Below are 17,667 nucleotides of genomic sequence, written 5' to 3'. Positions count from 1 at the left end.
CTTGGCTGAGAAGGAGATGTCCTTGTTTAAGGAGCTATGGCTCTCAGTAGTACTAATGTCAAGGCTGCCTCCCTTCCAGCTCTTCACTTCTCCCTGCTGCCACCCATAAATACCTTAGTTCTCCAACCCATAGCCTCATGGAGTGGTTTGGGTTGGAAGGGGCCTTTAAAGGAGACCTAGTCCAAAGTCTGGTTTCTTCACTAAAAAAGCACAAAATAAAGAATTCATGTGGCAAATATCTGCCTCACTGCTGAGCCCTGTTTTGCTTTGCTTGTGAGCACCTAACATCACAAACAGCAGTGGCAGTCTGCTGACACATCCTTGACTCCCCCAGCTTCAAGGCATGGGGGTTCTGGCAGCAAAGACCTCTTGAGGTTATTATGTGGCAACCACCAGGAGCAGCAATACATTAGCTGAGAGAATAGAAGCACCCAGGATCACACAGAACCAGCCAGGTTGGAAAAGACCTCCAAGATCATCAAGTCCAACTGATCACCCAACCCTAACTAATCAACCAGACCATGGCACTGAGTGCCTCATTCAGGCTTTGCTTAAACAGCTCCAGGGATGCTGACCTCACCACCTCCCTGGGCAGCACATCCCAAAGGCCAATCTCTCTTTATGGGAAGAATTTCTTTCTAACCTCCAGCCTAAACTTCCCCCTGGCACAGCTTGAGACTGTGTCCTCTTGTTGTGCTGCTGGGGGCCTGGGAGAAGAGACCAACCCCCACCTGGCTACAACCTCCCTTCAGAGAGTTGTAGAGAGCAATGAGGTGTCCCCTGAGCCTCCTCTTCTGCAGGCTAAGCAACCCCAGCTCCCTCAGCCTCTCCTCACAGGGCTGTGCTCCAGACCCCTCCCCAGCTTTGTTACCCTTCTGTGGACACCTTCCAGCATCTCAACATCTTTCCTAAACTGAGGGGCCCAGAACTGGACACAGGACTCAAGGTGTGGCCTAACCAGTGCTGAGCACAGGGCACAATGACCTCCCTGCTCCTGCTGGCCACACTGTTCCTGATGCAGGCCAGGATGCCATTGGCCTTCTGGGCCACCTGGGCACACTGCAGGCTCATGTTCAGCCTACTATCAACCAGTACCCCCAGGTCCCTTTCTGATGGAGAGCCAACCACTCCCATTTAATTAACATTCCTACTGGCCAGAGCTTGCAAGTACCATTGCACCCTGACAAAGAGACATGGATGAAGAGCCAGGGAACGAAGGAGCCCAATACAGACTGGTGAAGGCATCTGAGGAGAAAAGTGGTTAGCAGCTCAGAGCCAGCAGTCTTTTCCCCTGCTCTCACACTTCCAGGTCTGTTCCCATGAAGCAGTTACCCCTAGACTGCTCACCTTTTCTTCCTGCAGCCACTCTCCCAGGCTGCGGACAGCCTGCCAGTGGCTGTACTCACTGCTGTAGTCCAGCACCAGCAGACCTGAAACCTGCAGAGAGGAGAGAGGTCATTTGCCACTGAAGGAGCACCCTGGCCTGCCTGTGCCTGGAAAGCAAATGAAGCTCTATTTACAAGCAGACTACAATCTAGAGGTATGGGATGCAATGAGTATGTACCAAATGTCCAATATGTACAGGGATTCACAAACAACACCAGGACCCCCCTGGACAAAACCAGGGGGCTACCAACACCTTCCCCCTCCCTGCTCCCCTTCTCCCACTCTATACAAGGTAAAAGAGAGAGAGAGAAGAGCAGAGGAGCTGTCAGTACTTAGCCACAATGAAGAAACACAGCCAAGGGCAGCAAGCCAGCTGAAGCAACCTGTTAGTATCTGCTAGAGCAAAGGAAGTTGGAAAGAGAGAGGGTTGGTGTCCACAACTAACTTTATGCCAATTACCACACCAAAAGGATTATTTAGGACCTCATCATTCTTTTCCCTTTACATCCAATGGTAATTTATCTACATTCTATCACTTTCCTACTCAGCCCATGGAATATGTTCCTAGGCACAGCCTCAAACTGTCACACTGGCCCAGGACCTTCTGAGTTTTCACTCTTCATTCCCTGCAAACTGAATCATAGACAGGACACACAGCTTGGCAGGCATGGTGTGGCTGCTCCTAGGTAACAAAAGGGCAGCCAAGCTGAGACTTCACAGGTGGGGTGCACAGAACACAAACCCAGCAAAGGGGTAAAGTCCTCATGCTCTCTCATGAGTGTACCTGGGTCCTTTGAATCACAGAATGGTGTTGGAAGGGACCTCTGGAGATCACCTAGGGCCACCCCTCTGCTAAAGCAGCTTCACCTAGAGCAGGTTGCACAGGGTCATGCCCAGGGAGGGCTGGAAAGTCTCCAAAGAAGGACACTCCACAACCTCTCTGGGCAGCCTATTCCAGTTCTCTGTGACCCTCACAGTAAAGAAGTTCTTCCTCATGTTGGGGTGGAAGTTCTTGTGCCCTAGTTTGTGTCCATTGCTCCTTGTCCTCTCACAGGGCATCACTGCATGGAGTCTGGCCCCATCCTCTTGACACCTGCCCTTTAGCTATTGAGAGACATGGATCAGATCCCCTCTCAGCCTTCTCTTCTCCAGACTAAACAGTCCCCCTTCACAGGGGAGATGCTCAAGTCCCCTAATCACCCTCTTTGTTGGAATGTCTCCAGCAGTTCCCTGTCCCTCTTGAGCTGCAGAGCCCAGAACTGGACGCAGTACTTCAGATGTGGCCTCAGTAAGGCAGATCAGATGGGCAGAAGAAGCTCCCTCATCACAGGACCCCCAAAACTGACAAGAGTAATGTGACTGCCAGGTACCCAAAGCTGCAAGCTGCACTGACCCAAGAAAACACTGCTCATTAGAAAGGACATGGAGATTGAAAGGAAAACAACAGGGGAGGGTTTGATTCAATATTTTGGTCAAGAAAGCTTTTCACTTTTTAAGTGACATTTCATTTCAGAAGTCATTTCCATTCTCCAGCATAGTTAGCTAGCTCAGAAAGGAGTCATTGCCCCTCAAGAGAGCAAAAAGCATTTCCCTGGCTCTGCAGTTTCAGGGGCTTGTTTCATTCTCCAGTGCTGCATGGCCACAGCCCTGCTCCTAGCCTATATCCCCTCTCACCACAGTGTCTACCCAGACATTCAGAAAGCCTTTAACACCATTTCCCACAGAAGCCTCATGGACAAACTGGCTGCTCGTGGCCTGGCTGAGCAATGCTCTGCTGCATACAGCACTGCCTGGGTGAAAGGGCCCAAAGAGTGGTGGGCAGTGGGGTTAAACCCAGCTGGCAGCCAGGCACCAGTGGTGTTCCTCAGGGCTCAGTGTTGGGACCACTGCTGTTTAACATCTTGGGTGATCACCTTGATGAAGAGACAGAGTGTGTCAGCAGTGAGTTCACAGATGGCACCAAGTGAGGTGGCAGTGTTGATCTGCACCAGGGCAGGGAGGCTCTACAGGGAGGTGGTTGAGGTCCCATCCCTGGAGATATTCAAGGTGAGGCTGGAGAGGGCTGTGGGCAACCTGATCTAGTTGGGGATGTCCCTGCTGACTGCAGAGGGGTTGGGCTGGATGAGCTTTGGAGGTCCCTTCTGGCCTGGACCATTCTGTGATTCTGTGTTTTTATGGCCACCAAAGGACAATGTCCAGCAGAAGAAGAAAGGTTGAATATTATTGATTCCTACCTCTTGTGAGGGTTCCAGCTAGCTCTTCTGCACACACACATCACACTCAGCACACTCAGGCTGCTAGCACCACCCTTTGCCCTGCATCTCCCATAGTTACCTTGATCCCATCAGACTCCAGGAACCTCCTGAGGCCCATTTCATCCAAAGCAGCTGTGTCAGGCACTCCACCATTCCCAACTATGGGGTTGGCCAGTGTAAGAATCTGCCCTTTGTAGCTGGGATCTGTCAAGGCTTCGGTGTATCTGGATGAGGAAGGGATAGAAGAGAAGTACATTGGGCTGGAGTTGAGAGGAAAACAAAAGAAGGCAGTAAAAACAAGACAGGTTTCAATTCCCCACATGGCAAAGAGGCAGAAATGGTACTCAGGTGAAAGCATCTCTGCATCTGCCCTGACTTTGCCATCTGTGACTAAACAACTGGCACTGAGAACAAGGAAAGGCTTTGGCTTCTCAGGTTTGATTCAAGCTGCTGGCAAGCTCAGCCTCCTTGTGGAATGGAAGGGCAACAACTCCACAAAGTGCAGAGTGCTCAGAGAGCTGCAGGAAGCTCATGGAGTATCACTTGACCACCAGCCAGGGCTTGGTCACTCCCTGGGCACATCACAGGGGCAGTGCTTTACCATTGCTGTATTCTTTCTCCTCTGCAGTGCAGGGTGGTGGAGTCCCCATCCCTGGAGGTGTTCAAGAGGGGATTGGATATGGCACTTGGTGCCATGGTTTAGTAGTCATGAGGTGTTGGGTGACAGGCTGGACTTGATGATCTTTGAGGTCTCTTCCAACCTTTTTGATGCTATGATTCTATGACTTGCCCCTCTTAGTGGCAATAGAAGCTCAAACTGAAAAGCCAACAGGTATCAGAGCTGTTCACCCACTCTGGAGCTTGCAGGTCTTGAGACAAGGGGCAATGGATAGAAAGTGCAGCACAGGAGGTACCACCACAACATGAGGAGGAACTTCTTGACTGTAAGGGTGACAGGGCACTGGAACAGGCTGCCCAGAGAGGTTGTGGAGTCTCCTTCTCTGGAGACTTTCCAGACCCATTTGGATGTGTTCCTGTGAGATCTGTGACTTCAAACTAGAGAAGAGCAGGTTGAGATTGCATGTGAGGAACAAGTTCTGCACCATGAGGGTGGAGAGACACTGGAAGATGTTGCCCAGGGAGGTGGTGGAAGCCTCATGCCTGGAGGTTTTTCAGGCCAGGCTGGATGTGGCTGTGAGCAACCTGCTGTAGTGTGAGGTGTCCCTGGCCATGGCAGGGGGGGTTGGAACTGGCTGATCCTTGAGGTCCCTTCCAACCCTAACAGTTCTGTGATTCTATGATTCATTTCAACTGGCAAGATGCCCAAGTGTTTGGAAGTTGGTTTGTGTGTCTCTGAAGCAGGCAAGTTGAAGGCAAGGCAGCCCACCCTGCTCCCAAGGTCCCAAAGCATATCCTTTGTTTTCAGCCCAGGCAGAAGCCCTGGGAACAGCAACAACTTTGTTTGAGCACCTTTGCAGGAGCAAAGCTGTCTCAGCAAGGACAGAGCTGACAGCACAGTGGCCACACTTCTCTTGCTGCAGCCCAGGCTCTGCTTGGCTCTCTGGGCTGCAAGTGCTCCCTGCTGGCTCCTGTTGAGCTTCTCCTCCCCCAGCACCCCCAAGGCCTTTTCTTTAGGCCTGCTCTCCAGCCAGAGCCTTCCCAGCCTATATCAGTGCCTGGGACTCTCCTTGCTATACAGCAGCAGGGTTCCTGCCTTCCTTCATCACCCAATGCCCCCCGAATCAGGGGGGGGGGAAAACAAGCCTGGTCTACATGTCCATGCTCCTAATTCTTCAGGCACAGTCCTCCCTTTTCACCCCTAATCTGCTGCACACTGCTGCAGCAATCCATCAAGCAACTGCTGTCTTTCAACCCCAAAGGCAGCTGGCATTTGGGTACAGATGAACTTACCCACACAAACATTGAGCCAAACGCATCAAGGCACTTCAGGATGAATCTACCCTATCCAAACCACAATTTGTTGCTGTCATTACTGTCTAAACAATAGGTAATTGGCAACTCCAGTCACCCACCAGCCACAAGAGAGAGTTTTATGGAGCATCAGACTGACTGCCAGGAGATTAATTGTCAGGCATTGGGAAACGCTTCAGAACAGCCCACACTGGGTGCAGGCAGATATGGACCAGGCAGCACAGCAGGCAGCTCTGAGAAATGACAGATCCAACCAACAATGGCCATGAAAGATGTGCAGGCAATCTTCTGCTGCTCACATCTCCCCTTCCTGCTGCAGGTGAGCAGCCAGACAAAGTGCAGTGTGGGCACAGCACTGCAGTGAGCATGTGCACGCTCACCATTGCTCTTTCCCAGGCAGCTGGATGTGCTTCCAAAAGCATCTGCCCTGACTTTGCCAGCTGGGATTAAATATTAGACACTGAGAACAAGGAAAGGCTTTGGCTTAGAATCATAGAATCATAGAATGGGCTGGGCTGGAAGGGACCTCCAAAGCTCATCGAGTCCAACCCCTCTGCACTCAGCAGGGACATCCCCAACTACATCAGGCTGCCCACAGCCCTCTCCAGCCTCACCTGCAATATCTCCAGGGATGGAGCCTCAACCACCTCCCTGGGAAACCTGTTCCAGTGTTCCACCACCCTCATGGTAAAGAACTTCTTCCTGATATCCAATCTAAATCTGCTCTGCTCTACTTTGAAGCCATTGTCCCTGGTCCTGTCCCTGCAGGCCTTTGCAAACAGTCTCTCTGCAGCCTTCTTGCAGCCCCCTTCAGATCCTGGCAGGTTGCTCTTAGGTCTCCCTGGAGCCTTCTCTTCTCCAGGCTGAACACCCCCAGCTCCCTCAGCCTGTCCTTGGAGCAGGGCTGCTCCAATCCCCTGAGCATTCTCATGGCTCTCATTTGTGCCCTCTCCATCAGGTCCATGTCCTTCCTGTGTTGAGGGCTCCAGAGCTGCACACAGCACTGCAGGTGAGGTCTCAGCAGAGCAGAGCAAAGTGGCAGAATCCCCTCTCTGGCTCTGCTGGCAATGCTGCTTTGGATGCAGCCCAGGCTGCCCTTGGCCTTCTGTGCTGCAAGCTCACCCTGCCTGCTCCTGTCCAGCTTCTCCCCCACCAGCACCCCCAAGTCCTTTTCCTCAGGGCTGCTTTCTCTCCCCTCCTCCCCCAGCCTGTATTGACAGTGAGGATTGTTCCAGCCCAGGAGCAGAACCCTGCACTTGCTCTTGTTGAATCTCATGAGGTTCCCCTGGGCACCACCTCTGCAGCCTGTCCAGGTCCCTCTGGCTGCCATCCTGTCCCTCTGGGGTACTGATAGCACCCCTCAGCTTGGTGCCATCTGCACCCTGCTGATGGTGCCTGGATCCTGCTGTCTGTAGCCCTGATAGAAATATTAAACAGCACAGCACAGTACAGACCCCTGAGGGCCTCTGCTGCCTCCATCTGGCCTTGGAGCCACTGAGCATCACCCTCTGGATGCAACCATCCAGCCAATTCCTTACCCACTGAACAATCCTTCTCATGTTTGAGTTAAGAAAACCACAGGGGCTGCTGGCAAACTCAGCCTCCTTGTGACTGAAGCTAAAGGAAACAACTCCACCAAGCACAGACTGATCACAGAGCCACTGTAAGCTCAGGGAGTATCACTTGGCCTGCAGGCAACAGCCAGGCCTTGGTCATTCTTTGTCAATTACAGGGCTTTGCTAATTACAAAGCTGCTGTAAGAAACCTTTGTAATCAGCTATTTGTAATCAGCAAACAAGGACAGGGAGCTTTGGCTGGGGGATGGAGGCTCAGCTCTGCTGGGAGATGCAATGATGCCCTTTAAGCACAGTTCCTTGTGGAGCACAGAGGAGCAGATGGGAACAGGGGCTCCAAAGATGCTGCAAGGTCTAATCCTTGTTGTCCCTGCCCAGAAGCCTGCTTGATTCCAGTCAATTCCTATCAATCAGTTCTCTTGCTAGACCACCAAGGGAAACACAAACACACAGAACCTAGTGGAGGCAAATGCATTTCCTGAGCTGTTTCCAGCATGGGGCTATTTTATGGGTTGTAATTCTTTCTCCTCTCTTAATTGAAAACCCCCTTCCTTTCTTTTTGGTCATGCTCCTAACCAGATGGCTGCCACACTAGGATTATTTTTGTCTTGAGCAAATGGTTCAGAGAAGTTAATCTTCCTGCCTTTCTGCTGAAACATGCAACGTTGCACCCACAGCACAGTGCTCTTTGCCCTCTCATCCAGAGGAATATGACAACGTTTCAGCCAGCCTGAGCTCCCTCAGGCCTGGAAGCTGCACACACATACAGTGCTTGGGCTTCCAGTTCTAGGACACTAAGAGAATCATAGAAGTCACAGAATCAGAGAATCAGAGAAGTAGGGAATCAGAATAACAGAATCATAGAATGCTCTGTGCCAGAGGGACCTCCAAAGGTCATCCAGTCCAACCCCTCTGCAGTCAGCAGGGACATCCCCAACTACATCAGGCTGCCCACAGCCCTCTCCACCCTCACCTGCAATATCTCCAGGGATGGAGCCTCAACCACCTCCCTGGGAAACCTCCTCCAGTGTTCCACCACCCTCATGGTGCAGAACTTGTTCCTCACATCCAATCTACATCTGCTCTGCTCTAGGTTGAAGCCATTGTCTCTCATCCTGTCTGTGCAGGGCTTTGCAAACAGTCTCTCTGCAGCCTTCTTGCAGCCCCCTTGTAGCCCCCTTCAGGTCCTGGCAGGTTGCTCTTAGGTCTCCCTGGAGCCTTCTCTTCTCCAGGCTGAACACCCCCAGCTCCCTCAGCCTGTCCTCAGAGCAGAGCTGCTCCAACCCCCTGATCATTTTCATGGCCCTCCTCTGGACCCTCTCCATCAGGTCCATGCCCTTCCTAATCAGAATGTACAAGCAGGGCTGAGGATTCAAGGTGCAGAGCATGAGATTAATCCTCCCAGCAGAGAGCCCAACCTGACCCCACTGAGCATCCAGACACCTTCACTTCACAGAAAACAGTGTTCTGAGGCTTCACAGCAGCCATGACAAAATCACCACCCCCTGTTCACAGGCTCAGAGGATGTCAGGGGTTGGAAGGGACCCAAAGAGATCATCGAGTCCAAGCCCCCTGCCAGAGCAGGACCATACAATCTAGCTCAAGTCACAGAGGAGCACATCCAGACAGGCCTTGAAAGTCTCCAGAGGAGACTCCACAACCTCTCTGGGCAGCCTGTTCCAGGGCTCTGCCACCCTCACAGTAAGGAAGCTCCCCCTTGTGCTGAGGTGGAACCTCCTGTGCTGCAGCTTACATCCATTGCTCCTTGTCCTATCCCAGGGTGCAACTGAGCAGAGCCTGTCCCCTGCCTCCTGACTCCCAGCCCTCAGACATTGATAGCCATTGATCAGATCCCCTCTCAGTCTTCTCCTCTCCACACTAAACAGCCCCAGGCCCCTCAGTCTCTCCTCACCAGGCAGTGCTCCAGTCCCCTAATCAACCTCACAGCCCTCTGCTGGACCCTCTCCAGCAGATCCCTGTCCCTCTTAAACTGGGGGGCCCAAAACTGTTAGCCTCTTGCTCCCTGTACTGACAAACTGCTTTGTGCCCAGCGAGCCTGCACACAGCCCCAGCCCTGAGCACCTCCTTCCCACGAGCACTCAGCCTCTTGCAGCATCCATGCAAAGAGGTACCTGGGATGCTCTGTGTTCCTCATCTCTGTGCTCAGAAGCACCAGGCAGAGCTTTCAGCATTTCTTTCACTGCACAGCAAAGCACTGGGCTTCTAGGAAATGTTTATGACCTGCAACAATGGAATTTCTTAAGGCTGTGGCTGTGAGCAAGCTGCTCTAGTGTGAGGTGTCCCTGCCCATGGCAGGGGGTTGGAACTGGCTGATCCTTGAGGTCCCTCCCAACCCTGACAGTTCTATGATTCTATGAATGCTGTAAACTCTTCCTCTTCTCTGAAAGCCATGTTCTTGGAGACTGCTCTGAAGATGCAGCCCTAAACATTTTGAATGTTCCCTTCACACCCATATGCTCCCCAGAAGAGAACTCTCCTTCACAGCAATACTCTCCACATCACCAGGAAATGAGCAAGCACAGCCTCTGCTGCCAGAGTTAGCATGTGGAGAGGAAATGAAACCATCAGGTCCTCCTTGACTCCTGTGATGTGACCAGATTTATTGCCCATGCTCTGTCACCCAGAAGAGAACCCTGGTGCCCTCCATCATTCTGATCTACATTAAACAGTTGCTTGTTGGCAGGCATATTAACATAGCCAGTAATTAGTGCTGTCAACAGAACTTAACTAATTGCCTCCCAATCAAAAACTTTGCAAACAGATAGCCCTCTGCAGCAATTTAACATTCTCACCAGTGGGATCATTTGAAAACTCATCCTGTGAGTTTCTCCAAAGGAGAGCAGAACTTGAGGAATGCAAGGCAGCTGGGCAAAGACAGCTATAAATGACTGCAGAGGCAACTCAAGCACCAACAACCTCACAGCTGGCTGGAGAGCAGCCCTAAAGAAAAGGCCTTGGGGGTGCTGGGGGAGGAGAAGCTCAACAGGAGCCAGCAGGGAGCACTTGCAGCCCAGAGAGCCAAGCAGTGCCTGGGCTGCAGCAAGAGAAGTGTGGCCAGCAGGGCCAGGGAGGGGATTCTCCCCCTCTGCTCCACTCTGCTGAGACCACAGCTGGAGCTCTGTGTCCAGTTCTGGAGCCTCTGTTCCAGGAAGGCTCTGGAGGTGCTGGAAGGTGTCCAGAGAAGGGCCATGAGGATGAGCAGAGGGCTGGAGCTGCTCTGCTATGGAGACAGACTGAGAGAGTTGGGGTTGTGCAGTCTGGAGAGGAGAAGGCTCTGAGGAGACCTTCTTGTGGCCTTCCAGTATCTGCAGGGGGCTACAGGAAAGCTGGGGAGGGACTTTTTAGAGTGTCAGGGAGTGATAGGACTGGGGGGGATGGAGCAAAGCAAGAAATGGGTAGCTTGAGATTGGATGTTAGGAAGAAGTTGTTCCCCATGAGGGTGCTGACACACTGGCAGAGGTTGCCCAGGGAGGTGGTGGAAGCCTCATCCCTGGAGGTTTTTCAGGCCAGGCTGGATGTGGCTGTGAGCAAGCTGCTGTAGTGTGAGGTGTCCCTGGCCATGGCAAGGTGTTGGGGTCCCTTCCAGCCCTGACAATTCTATGATTCTATGACAAATCCCCTCCCTGGCCCTGCTGGCCACACTTCTCTGGCTGCAGCCCAGGCTCTGCTTGGCTCTCTGGGCTGCAAGTGCTCACTGAGTGGAAGTGATCAGATCCCTACACAAGGATCTCAGTTTTGATGAGTCACATCAGTCTTTGAAGTTGCTCATCACCACAAATGCTCTGCCAGAGGAGGATTGGCCGAAGTCTCTTTATTACCTGCTTCTCTGTACGCCTACCCTGGGGTGTTTCCTCATAGTGCTTGGATCAGGACCCTATGAGCTTGGCAAAAGAAGCTTTCACACTCCAACAAGCTGCCAGAGACCTTGTGGGGCTCCTATCTTCTGTGCTTTTGCCTTACCCACACAGCCCAGTGTTGAACACGACTTCCCCTGCCGTGGAGGATGGGTGGCCGAAAGAGAAGCCTTTCATCTTCGTCCCATCTTCCAGCACCAAGCTGGCTGGCTGCACCTGGAGAACAGCACACACAGACACTCAAACAGGGGAGGAAAAGGCTTTGTTTTCACACAAGTCTGACCTAGGCCAGCTGCCTTTCACACCTCATGCTCTAAGGCTTCCTGCCCCTCTCCCATTCCCAGCTGCCAAGACACCTGCTCTCCCTTACCACCCTCCTGATGCTCTTTTTCTTTCTAACACTGTGGCAGCTTTAGGTTGAGGCCTAAGGAACATCCCCTAGAAAACAGGAGAAAGGGAAATAAATTACCATGGGATGGAAAAGGAAAATAAGGCCTAAACAATCACATTGCAGACATTGGCCTTGCTAACTGCCACAAAGTTAGTTCCACAAAGTGCTCTGTCTCTCCTTCTCAGCTCCAGCTCTAGCAGGGCCACAGAATCCAGCACAGGTCACACAGGAACACATCCAGACAGGGCTGGAAAGGCTCCAAAGGAGACTCCACAACCTCTCTGGGCAGCCTGCTCCAGGGCTCTGTGACCCTCACAGTGAAGAAGTTCCTCCTCATGTTGAGGTGGAGCTTCCTGTGCTGTAATTTCCATCCAGTGCCCCCTGTCCTATCCCAGGGCACAAGTGAGCAGAGCCTGTCCCTGTCCCTTCCTTCCTGACACCCAGTCCTCTGTATAGATAGATATTGATCAGATCCCCTCTCAATCTTCTCCTCTCCACACTAAACAGCCTCAGGGCTCTCAGCCTCTCCTCACCAGGCAGGGCTCCAGGCCCTTCAGCATCCTTGCAGCCCTCCCTTGGACTCTCTCCAGCAGATCCCTGTCCCTCCTGAACTGGGGAGCCCAGAACTGGCTGCAATATTCCAGGTGAGGTCTCAGCAGGGCAGAGTAGAGGGGGAGGAGAACCTCCCTGGCTCTGCTGGACACACTCCTCTCAATGCACCCCAGGATCCCATTGGCCTTCTTGGCCCCCAGGGCACATTGCTGTCCCATGCAGATCTTGTCATCCACCAGCATTCCCAGGTCCTTCTCCCCAGGGCTGCTCTCCAGCAGATCCCCTCCCAACCTGTGCCCATCAGGGTGACCATCTGTGCCAAAACCCCAGTGGCCTGCACCACAGGAGCTGTGCCAAGCGTGCCCACCAGGCAGCAGCTCTCACCATGATGTCAGTTTAGGTTGGGTTGTTTGGTGTTCTCTCTGCACCTGGGATGCTTTTAGCATTGCTTTTAGCATTGCTTTTTTATTCTTTCCCTCATCCAGGCATTTGCAAAAGCTTCAGACATCATTTTCTGAACCTAGAAATGGGTAGATTGAGCTTGGCTGTTAGGAAGAAGTTCTTCCCCATGAAGGTGGTGAGAGACTGGCAGAGGTTGCCCAGGGAGGTGGTGGAAGCCTCACCCCTGGAGGTTTTGAAGGCCAGGCTGGATGTGGCACAAACCACCTCATGTTAATGGGAAGGCTAGAAGTAGTTTTGTTGCTGAGGTTTTTCAGGCCAGGCTGGATGTGGCTGTGAGCAAGCTGCTGCAGTGTGAGGTGTCCCTGGCCATGGCAGGGAGGTTGGAACTGGCTGATCCTTGAGGTCCCTTCCAGCCCTGACAATTCTATGATTCTATGAGCTCCCTTTCACCTCAGATCAGCTTCCCTTCTCCACACCAAAGCAGCACATAAATCATATCTGCTGCACAGGAGCCTCTGTTGTGCTATTAGAGCCCCCACACAGCACTCAGGTAATGCAGAACATCCCTGAGCAGCCATAAGCTACCCACAAGCTCAGCGATAGCAAGGGGTGGATGTTCAGATGTTTCCCTCCCTTACTTGATTTATTACTCTTAATTAAGTGCTGGTTTGTTTACTGAGCATTCCAGAAGCAATTATTCCTGCTTACATTTCCATATCCCTAAGCTGCCAGTCTACCTTGCCTGTTCAGTTTGGTTTGAATGTGAGAAGTGATTTACAGGCTGTGGAGAAGGGCAGTTGGCTCAGTCAGGGATTAGCTGGGAGAAGATTTCACTTTCATAAAACCAACCAGCAAGAAATAGATGAATCCCCCAGAGCCTCTGTGAGGTCCTCTTGCCTCCACCCTTCTCAGAAGCATCCTCATGGAGTCTCAGATAAATCCCTGTGCCAGTCTCAGCTAAAGTCACAGGCTCACAGGGTGTCAGGGGATGGAAGGGACCTCTGGAGACCTTCCAGTCCAACCCCCCTGCCAGAGCAGGAGCAGAGAATCCAGCACAGGTCACACAGGAACACATCCAGACAGGGATGGAAAGGCTCCAGAGAAGGAGACTCCACAACCTCTCTGGGCAGCCTGCTCCAGGGCTCTGGGACCCTTACAGTGAAGAAGTTCCTCCTCATGTTGAGGTGGAACCTCCTGTGTTGTAATTTCCATCCACTGCCCCTTGTCCTATCCCAGGGCAGAGAGGTTGTCCCTGTCCCTTCCTTCCTGACATGCAGCCCTCAGCTATTGATAGACATTGATCAGATTCCCTCTCAGTCTCCATGCACTTGTTGTCCACCAGCTCCTTCTCCCCAGGGCTGCTCTCCAGCAGATCCCCTCCCAGCCTGTCCTGCTGCAGTTTATTCTTCCTCCCCAGGTGCAGGACTCTGCACTTCTCCTTGTTGAACCTCCTCAGGTTCCTCTCTGCCCAGCTCTCACTCTGTCCAAGTCTCTGAATGACCTCACAGCCTTCAGGTGTCTCAGCCAAGCCTCCCAGCTTGGTATCATCAGCAAACCTGCTGAGCAGACTCTGGCTGGCCCCTCATCAATGTCACTGATGAAGATGTTGAACAGGACTGGACCCAGCACTGATCCCTGGGGATTTCTTCTGCCCACCCCCTGCAGAGTGAGATGCACCATTTGCAATTGGATTCCTCCTTCCTACATGGCAGTAGCTTTACCTTTAGCTTTCCCTCCCTGTGCTTAGGCAAAGATGGAGAAGTCAGGGAGAGCTTTGAAGATGCAGAGGGCAAACAGAAAAGGCCACGCTGTTGCTGTGCTCTTACTAGATTGTGTGCATTCTGTTGAGCAACCTGGGAGATAGGAACTGCTTGAAAGAGTCCAGCACAGAGCCACAAAGATGATTAGGGGAGGGGAACATCTTCCTCATGAGGAGAGCCTGAGGGAGCTGAGGGAGCTTGGAGAGGAGGAGCCTGAGAGGTGACCTCAGTGCTGTTGCTAAAGCTGTGCAGGGTGAGTGCCCAGAGGCTGGAGCCAGGCTCTGCTGGGGGATGCCCAATGCCAGCACCAGGGGCAGTGGGGGAAGCTGAGGCAGAGGAAGTGCCATGGAAACAGGAGGAAGAATATTTCCCCTGTGAGGGTGACAGAGGCCTGGAGCAGGCTGCCCAGGGGGGTTGTGGAGTCTCCCTCTCTGGAGATGTTCAAACCCCACCTGGATGTGTTCCTGTGTGACCTGCTCTAGGTGACCCTGCTCTGGCAGGGGGGTTGGACTGGATGAGCTTTGGAGGTCCCTTCCAGCCCCTAACACTCTGTGATTCCCTCCCCTGCTGCAGCAGTTCCCTAAGCTCCCCTCACCTCTCAGGGCACAGGCCTGCTTTTCCCTCCCCAAAGGCAGAGGAGTGGAGCAGCTTGTGACTTATCTCTCGTCTCCTCACCCACCTCTCTGCTTCCCAAGCTGTCACTTTGCCACTGCCTTTTCACCTGCCTCACAATGGCTCTAGAGAACCCTTTGAAAGCACTCTGAAAGAGTTCCTAAAGTCACTGCTCCAAAATTTTTCTCCTCTCCCTTTCATTTCTATTATTTTTAGCTCACTCCTGGCGACTTTGATAGCTCCCCCAAGTCTCTCCTTCCTGAGCCAGCTATACTGTTACAAGCCACCTATTTATTGCTCCTACTACTCTTTACATGCCCATTTCAATTGCATTGGCCTCAGATGAGCACTAAAATGCTAAGAGCTTCCAGCTGCAGTCTCTCTGCCCATTCCTGAAGTAGAAAGAAGCTTGATTGCCCTGAAAGCACTGATGCTAAGCAGCCCCCACAGAGAGCCCACTGGGAGCTCTGATCTGCTCTCTGTGCCTTCCTTGCACTCTCCCTCTCTCCTTAAGACCTGAAGGATGGGATGCTCTAGGGAAACACAGACCTGCAAGTCCCTACATCTCAGCCTCACCTACAAAGGTGTTTAACTGGACAGAAAAGAGACAGGAGAATTATTGGGCACCCTACTCAAACTACCCCCTCTCCCTCACACTCCCAGACACTTCACTTAGCTCACACACAGGTCAGAGACAGGATTCCACCACATTTTGTTATGCTCCCTGAAACAGCCCTCTGAGAAAAGGCAATAAAAGGCAACTAAAGGCTCATTTAAGGCTGCAGTAATGGGAGCATGGGATCATTGCCTCTGCTGCCATTAGCCCACACACCTTAATGCCTCTGCATTCCACTCCTTCTCCTAACAGACATCCATTACCTCTAACGATGGCTGGAACACCAAGGCCAGACATAAGTCACTGCTTGCTCACATCCACAGCTCACTTCCACCCAAGGGCACTAACCTATGCTATAGGTCGGCTTTTTGGCACCACTTTTCCCCCAGGCCTGCTGCTTTCCTGCTTGCACATGCATATCAGAGTCTCCTCTGCCTCTCTCTGTCCCAAGGAAACTCACTTTCTTAAAGCAAAAGGCCCAGGCCAGGAAAGCTTCAAGTATTTCTATTCCAGGTTCTGAAGTCAAACAGAATGGCCTGGCCCCTGGCAAAGGTGGAGTCCAAAAACTGAGCTAGGACCACAAGAGCCACAGGCTCCTAAACTGCACTGGGGAGCAGCCTTCTTGCTCTCCATGCTGCCATCCAAGGGGGACCAGGACAGGCTGCAGAGCTGAGCCAACCTCATGAGGTTCAACAAGACCAAGGGCAAGGTCCTGCAGCTGAGTCAGGACAATCCCAGGCACTGATACAGGCTGGGCAGGGACTGGCCTGAGAGCAGCCCTAGAGAGAAGGCCTTGGGGGTGCTGGGGGAGAAGCTCAACAGGAGCCAGCAGTGTGCACTTGCAGCCCAGAGAGCCAAGCAGAGCCTGGGCTGCAGCAAGAGAAGTGTGGCCAGCAGGGCCAGGGAGGGGATTCTGCCCCTCTGCTCCACTCTGCTGAGACCCCACCTGGAGCACTGGGTCCAGTTCTGGAGCCTCTAGCACAGGAATGATCTGGAGGTGCTGGAAGGTGTCCAGAGAAGGGCCATGAGGATGAGCAGAGGGCTGGAGCTGCTCTGCTATGGAGACAGACTGAGAGAGTTGGGGTTGTGCAGCCTGGAGAGGAGAAGGCTCTGAGGAGACCTTCTTGTGGCCTTCCAGCTGGGGAGGGACTTTTGAGGGTGTCAGGGAGTGATAGGACTGGGGGGAATGGAGCAAAACTAGAAATGGGTAGCTTGAGATTGGATGTTAAGAAGAAGTTCTTCCCCTGCTGTTAGCCACCAGACCTGCAGAAGGAAAGGCTGTTCCCAAAGAAAATACCACATAATAATTAACACAAACCCTGAACTTCCACCTTTTTGGTGCAATTTACCTTATGACTTCCATCCCAGACCAGACAAAGAGTGTATTTGCTTAGCTAATAAGCCAGCAGTTGCTTGGCTCAGTGGCTTTAGGGTTCAGACAGGTCTCCTAGGTCCAGTTTCCTGTGGCCAGGTGAGCTCTGTTATCTGCAGCAAGCTATCTCTCAGCATGCCAAACAGCTCTTACAGAATACAGAATTCACCAGCTTGGAAAAGACCTCAGAGATCATCAAGTCCAACCTACCACCCAGCACCATCTAATCAACTAAACCATGGCACTGAGTGCCTCATCCAGGCTCTTCTTAAACACCTCCAGGGATGGTGACTCCACCACCTCCCTGGGCAGCACATCCCAATGGCCAATCTCTCTGTGTGGGAAGAATTTCTTCCTCACATCCAGCCCAAACCTCCCCTGGCACAGCTTGAGACTGTGTCCTCTTGTTCTGGTGCTTGTTGCCTGGGAGAAGAGGACAACCCCCACCTGGCTACAAGCACCCTTAAGGCAGTTGTAGATGGCAATAAGGTCTCCCCTGAGCCTCCCCTTCTTATTAAACCAAAGCAGCTCAGTTACCTTGACGCTCATCCGCCTGGTCCCAGCCCTTGAGGAACTCCAGCCATCAGCAGGCACATTGCAGAACTCCAATCTGCCTTTCAAAGCCTTCAGCACTTTGCAAGCTGCCAAAAGCCTTGTCATCTCCAACAGCTGCAGCTGGTGGGGCTGGAGTTTTAAGCACCCAAGGCAAACCTACACTCTGCTTGGGTGGCTTCCTCCACGATTTGCTGCAGACAGCTGCCTGGCAGAGCCACGGCCACTGTGTGCTGGAGTGTACAGCACTGCCCCACACCTTCCCACTTTATTCTGCCAGTCAAAGTCTCAGGGGCAGCCCCACCTCCTCCCACCCCTCCTTGGAGGGCTGCTTGCTGAGACAAGCCTTGTGACACCTCTCCTCAGGTGGGTCTCGGTGGCAGGGTTT

The 17,667-nt window shown here is 52.6% G+C and overlaps 1 protein-coding gene across 1 annotated transcript in view; it reads right to left on the bottom strand.

Annotated features, from left to right (window-relative positions):
- The window catches only part of CPS1 (carbamoyl-phosphate synthase 1), a 119,615-nt gene extending 102,198 nt beyond the window's left edge, over positions 1-17,417 (bottom strand). The window contains exons 1-4 of the mRNA XM_054177026.1: positions 17,265-17,417; positions 11,129-11,238; positions 3,721-3,865; positions 1,348-1,437 (exon numbers count right to left, since the gene is read on the bottom strand). Of these exons, the coding sequence (XP_054033001.1) occupies positions 1,348-1,437; positions 3,721-3,865; positions 11,129-11,238; positions 17,265-17,387 (468 nt within the window). The 5' untranslated portion in view covers positions 17,388-17,417. The remainder of the gene's footprint in view (positions 1-1,347; positions 1,438-3,720; positions 3,866-11,128; positions 11,239-17,264) is intronic.
- Positions 17,418-17,667: the final 250 nt, after the last annotated feature.

Source organism: Dryobates pubescens, chromosome 37 (genome assembly GCF_014839835.1).
Source record: "Dryobates pubescens isolate bDryPub1 chromosome 37, bDryPub1.pri, whole genome shotgun sequence".
NCBI classification, from domain to species: Eukaryota; Metazoa; Chordata; class Aves; order Piciformes; family Picidae; genus Dryobates; species Dryobates pubescens.
Note: the sequence above shows the minus strand (reverse complement) of the source record. Positions and strands in the feature narration are given on the sequence as shown.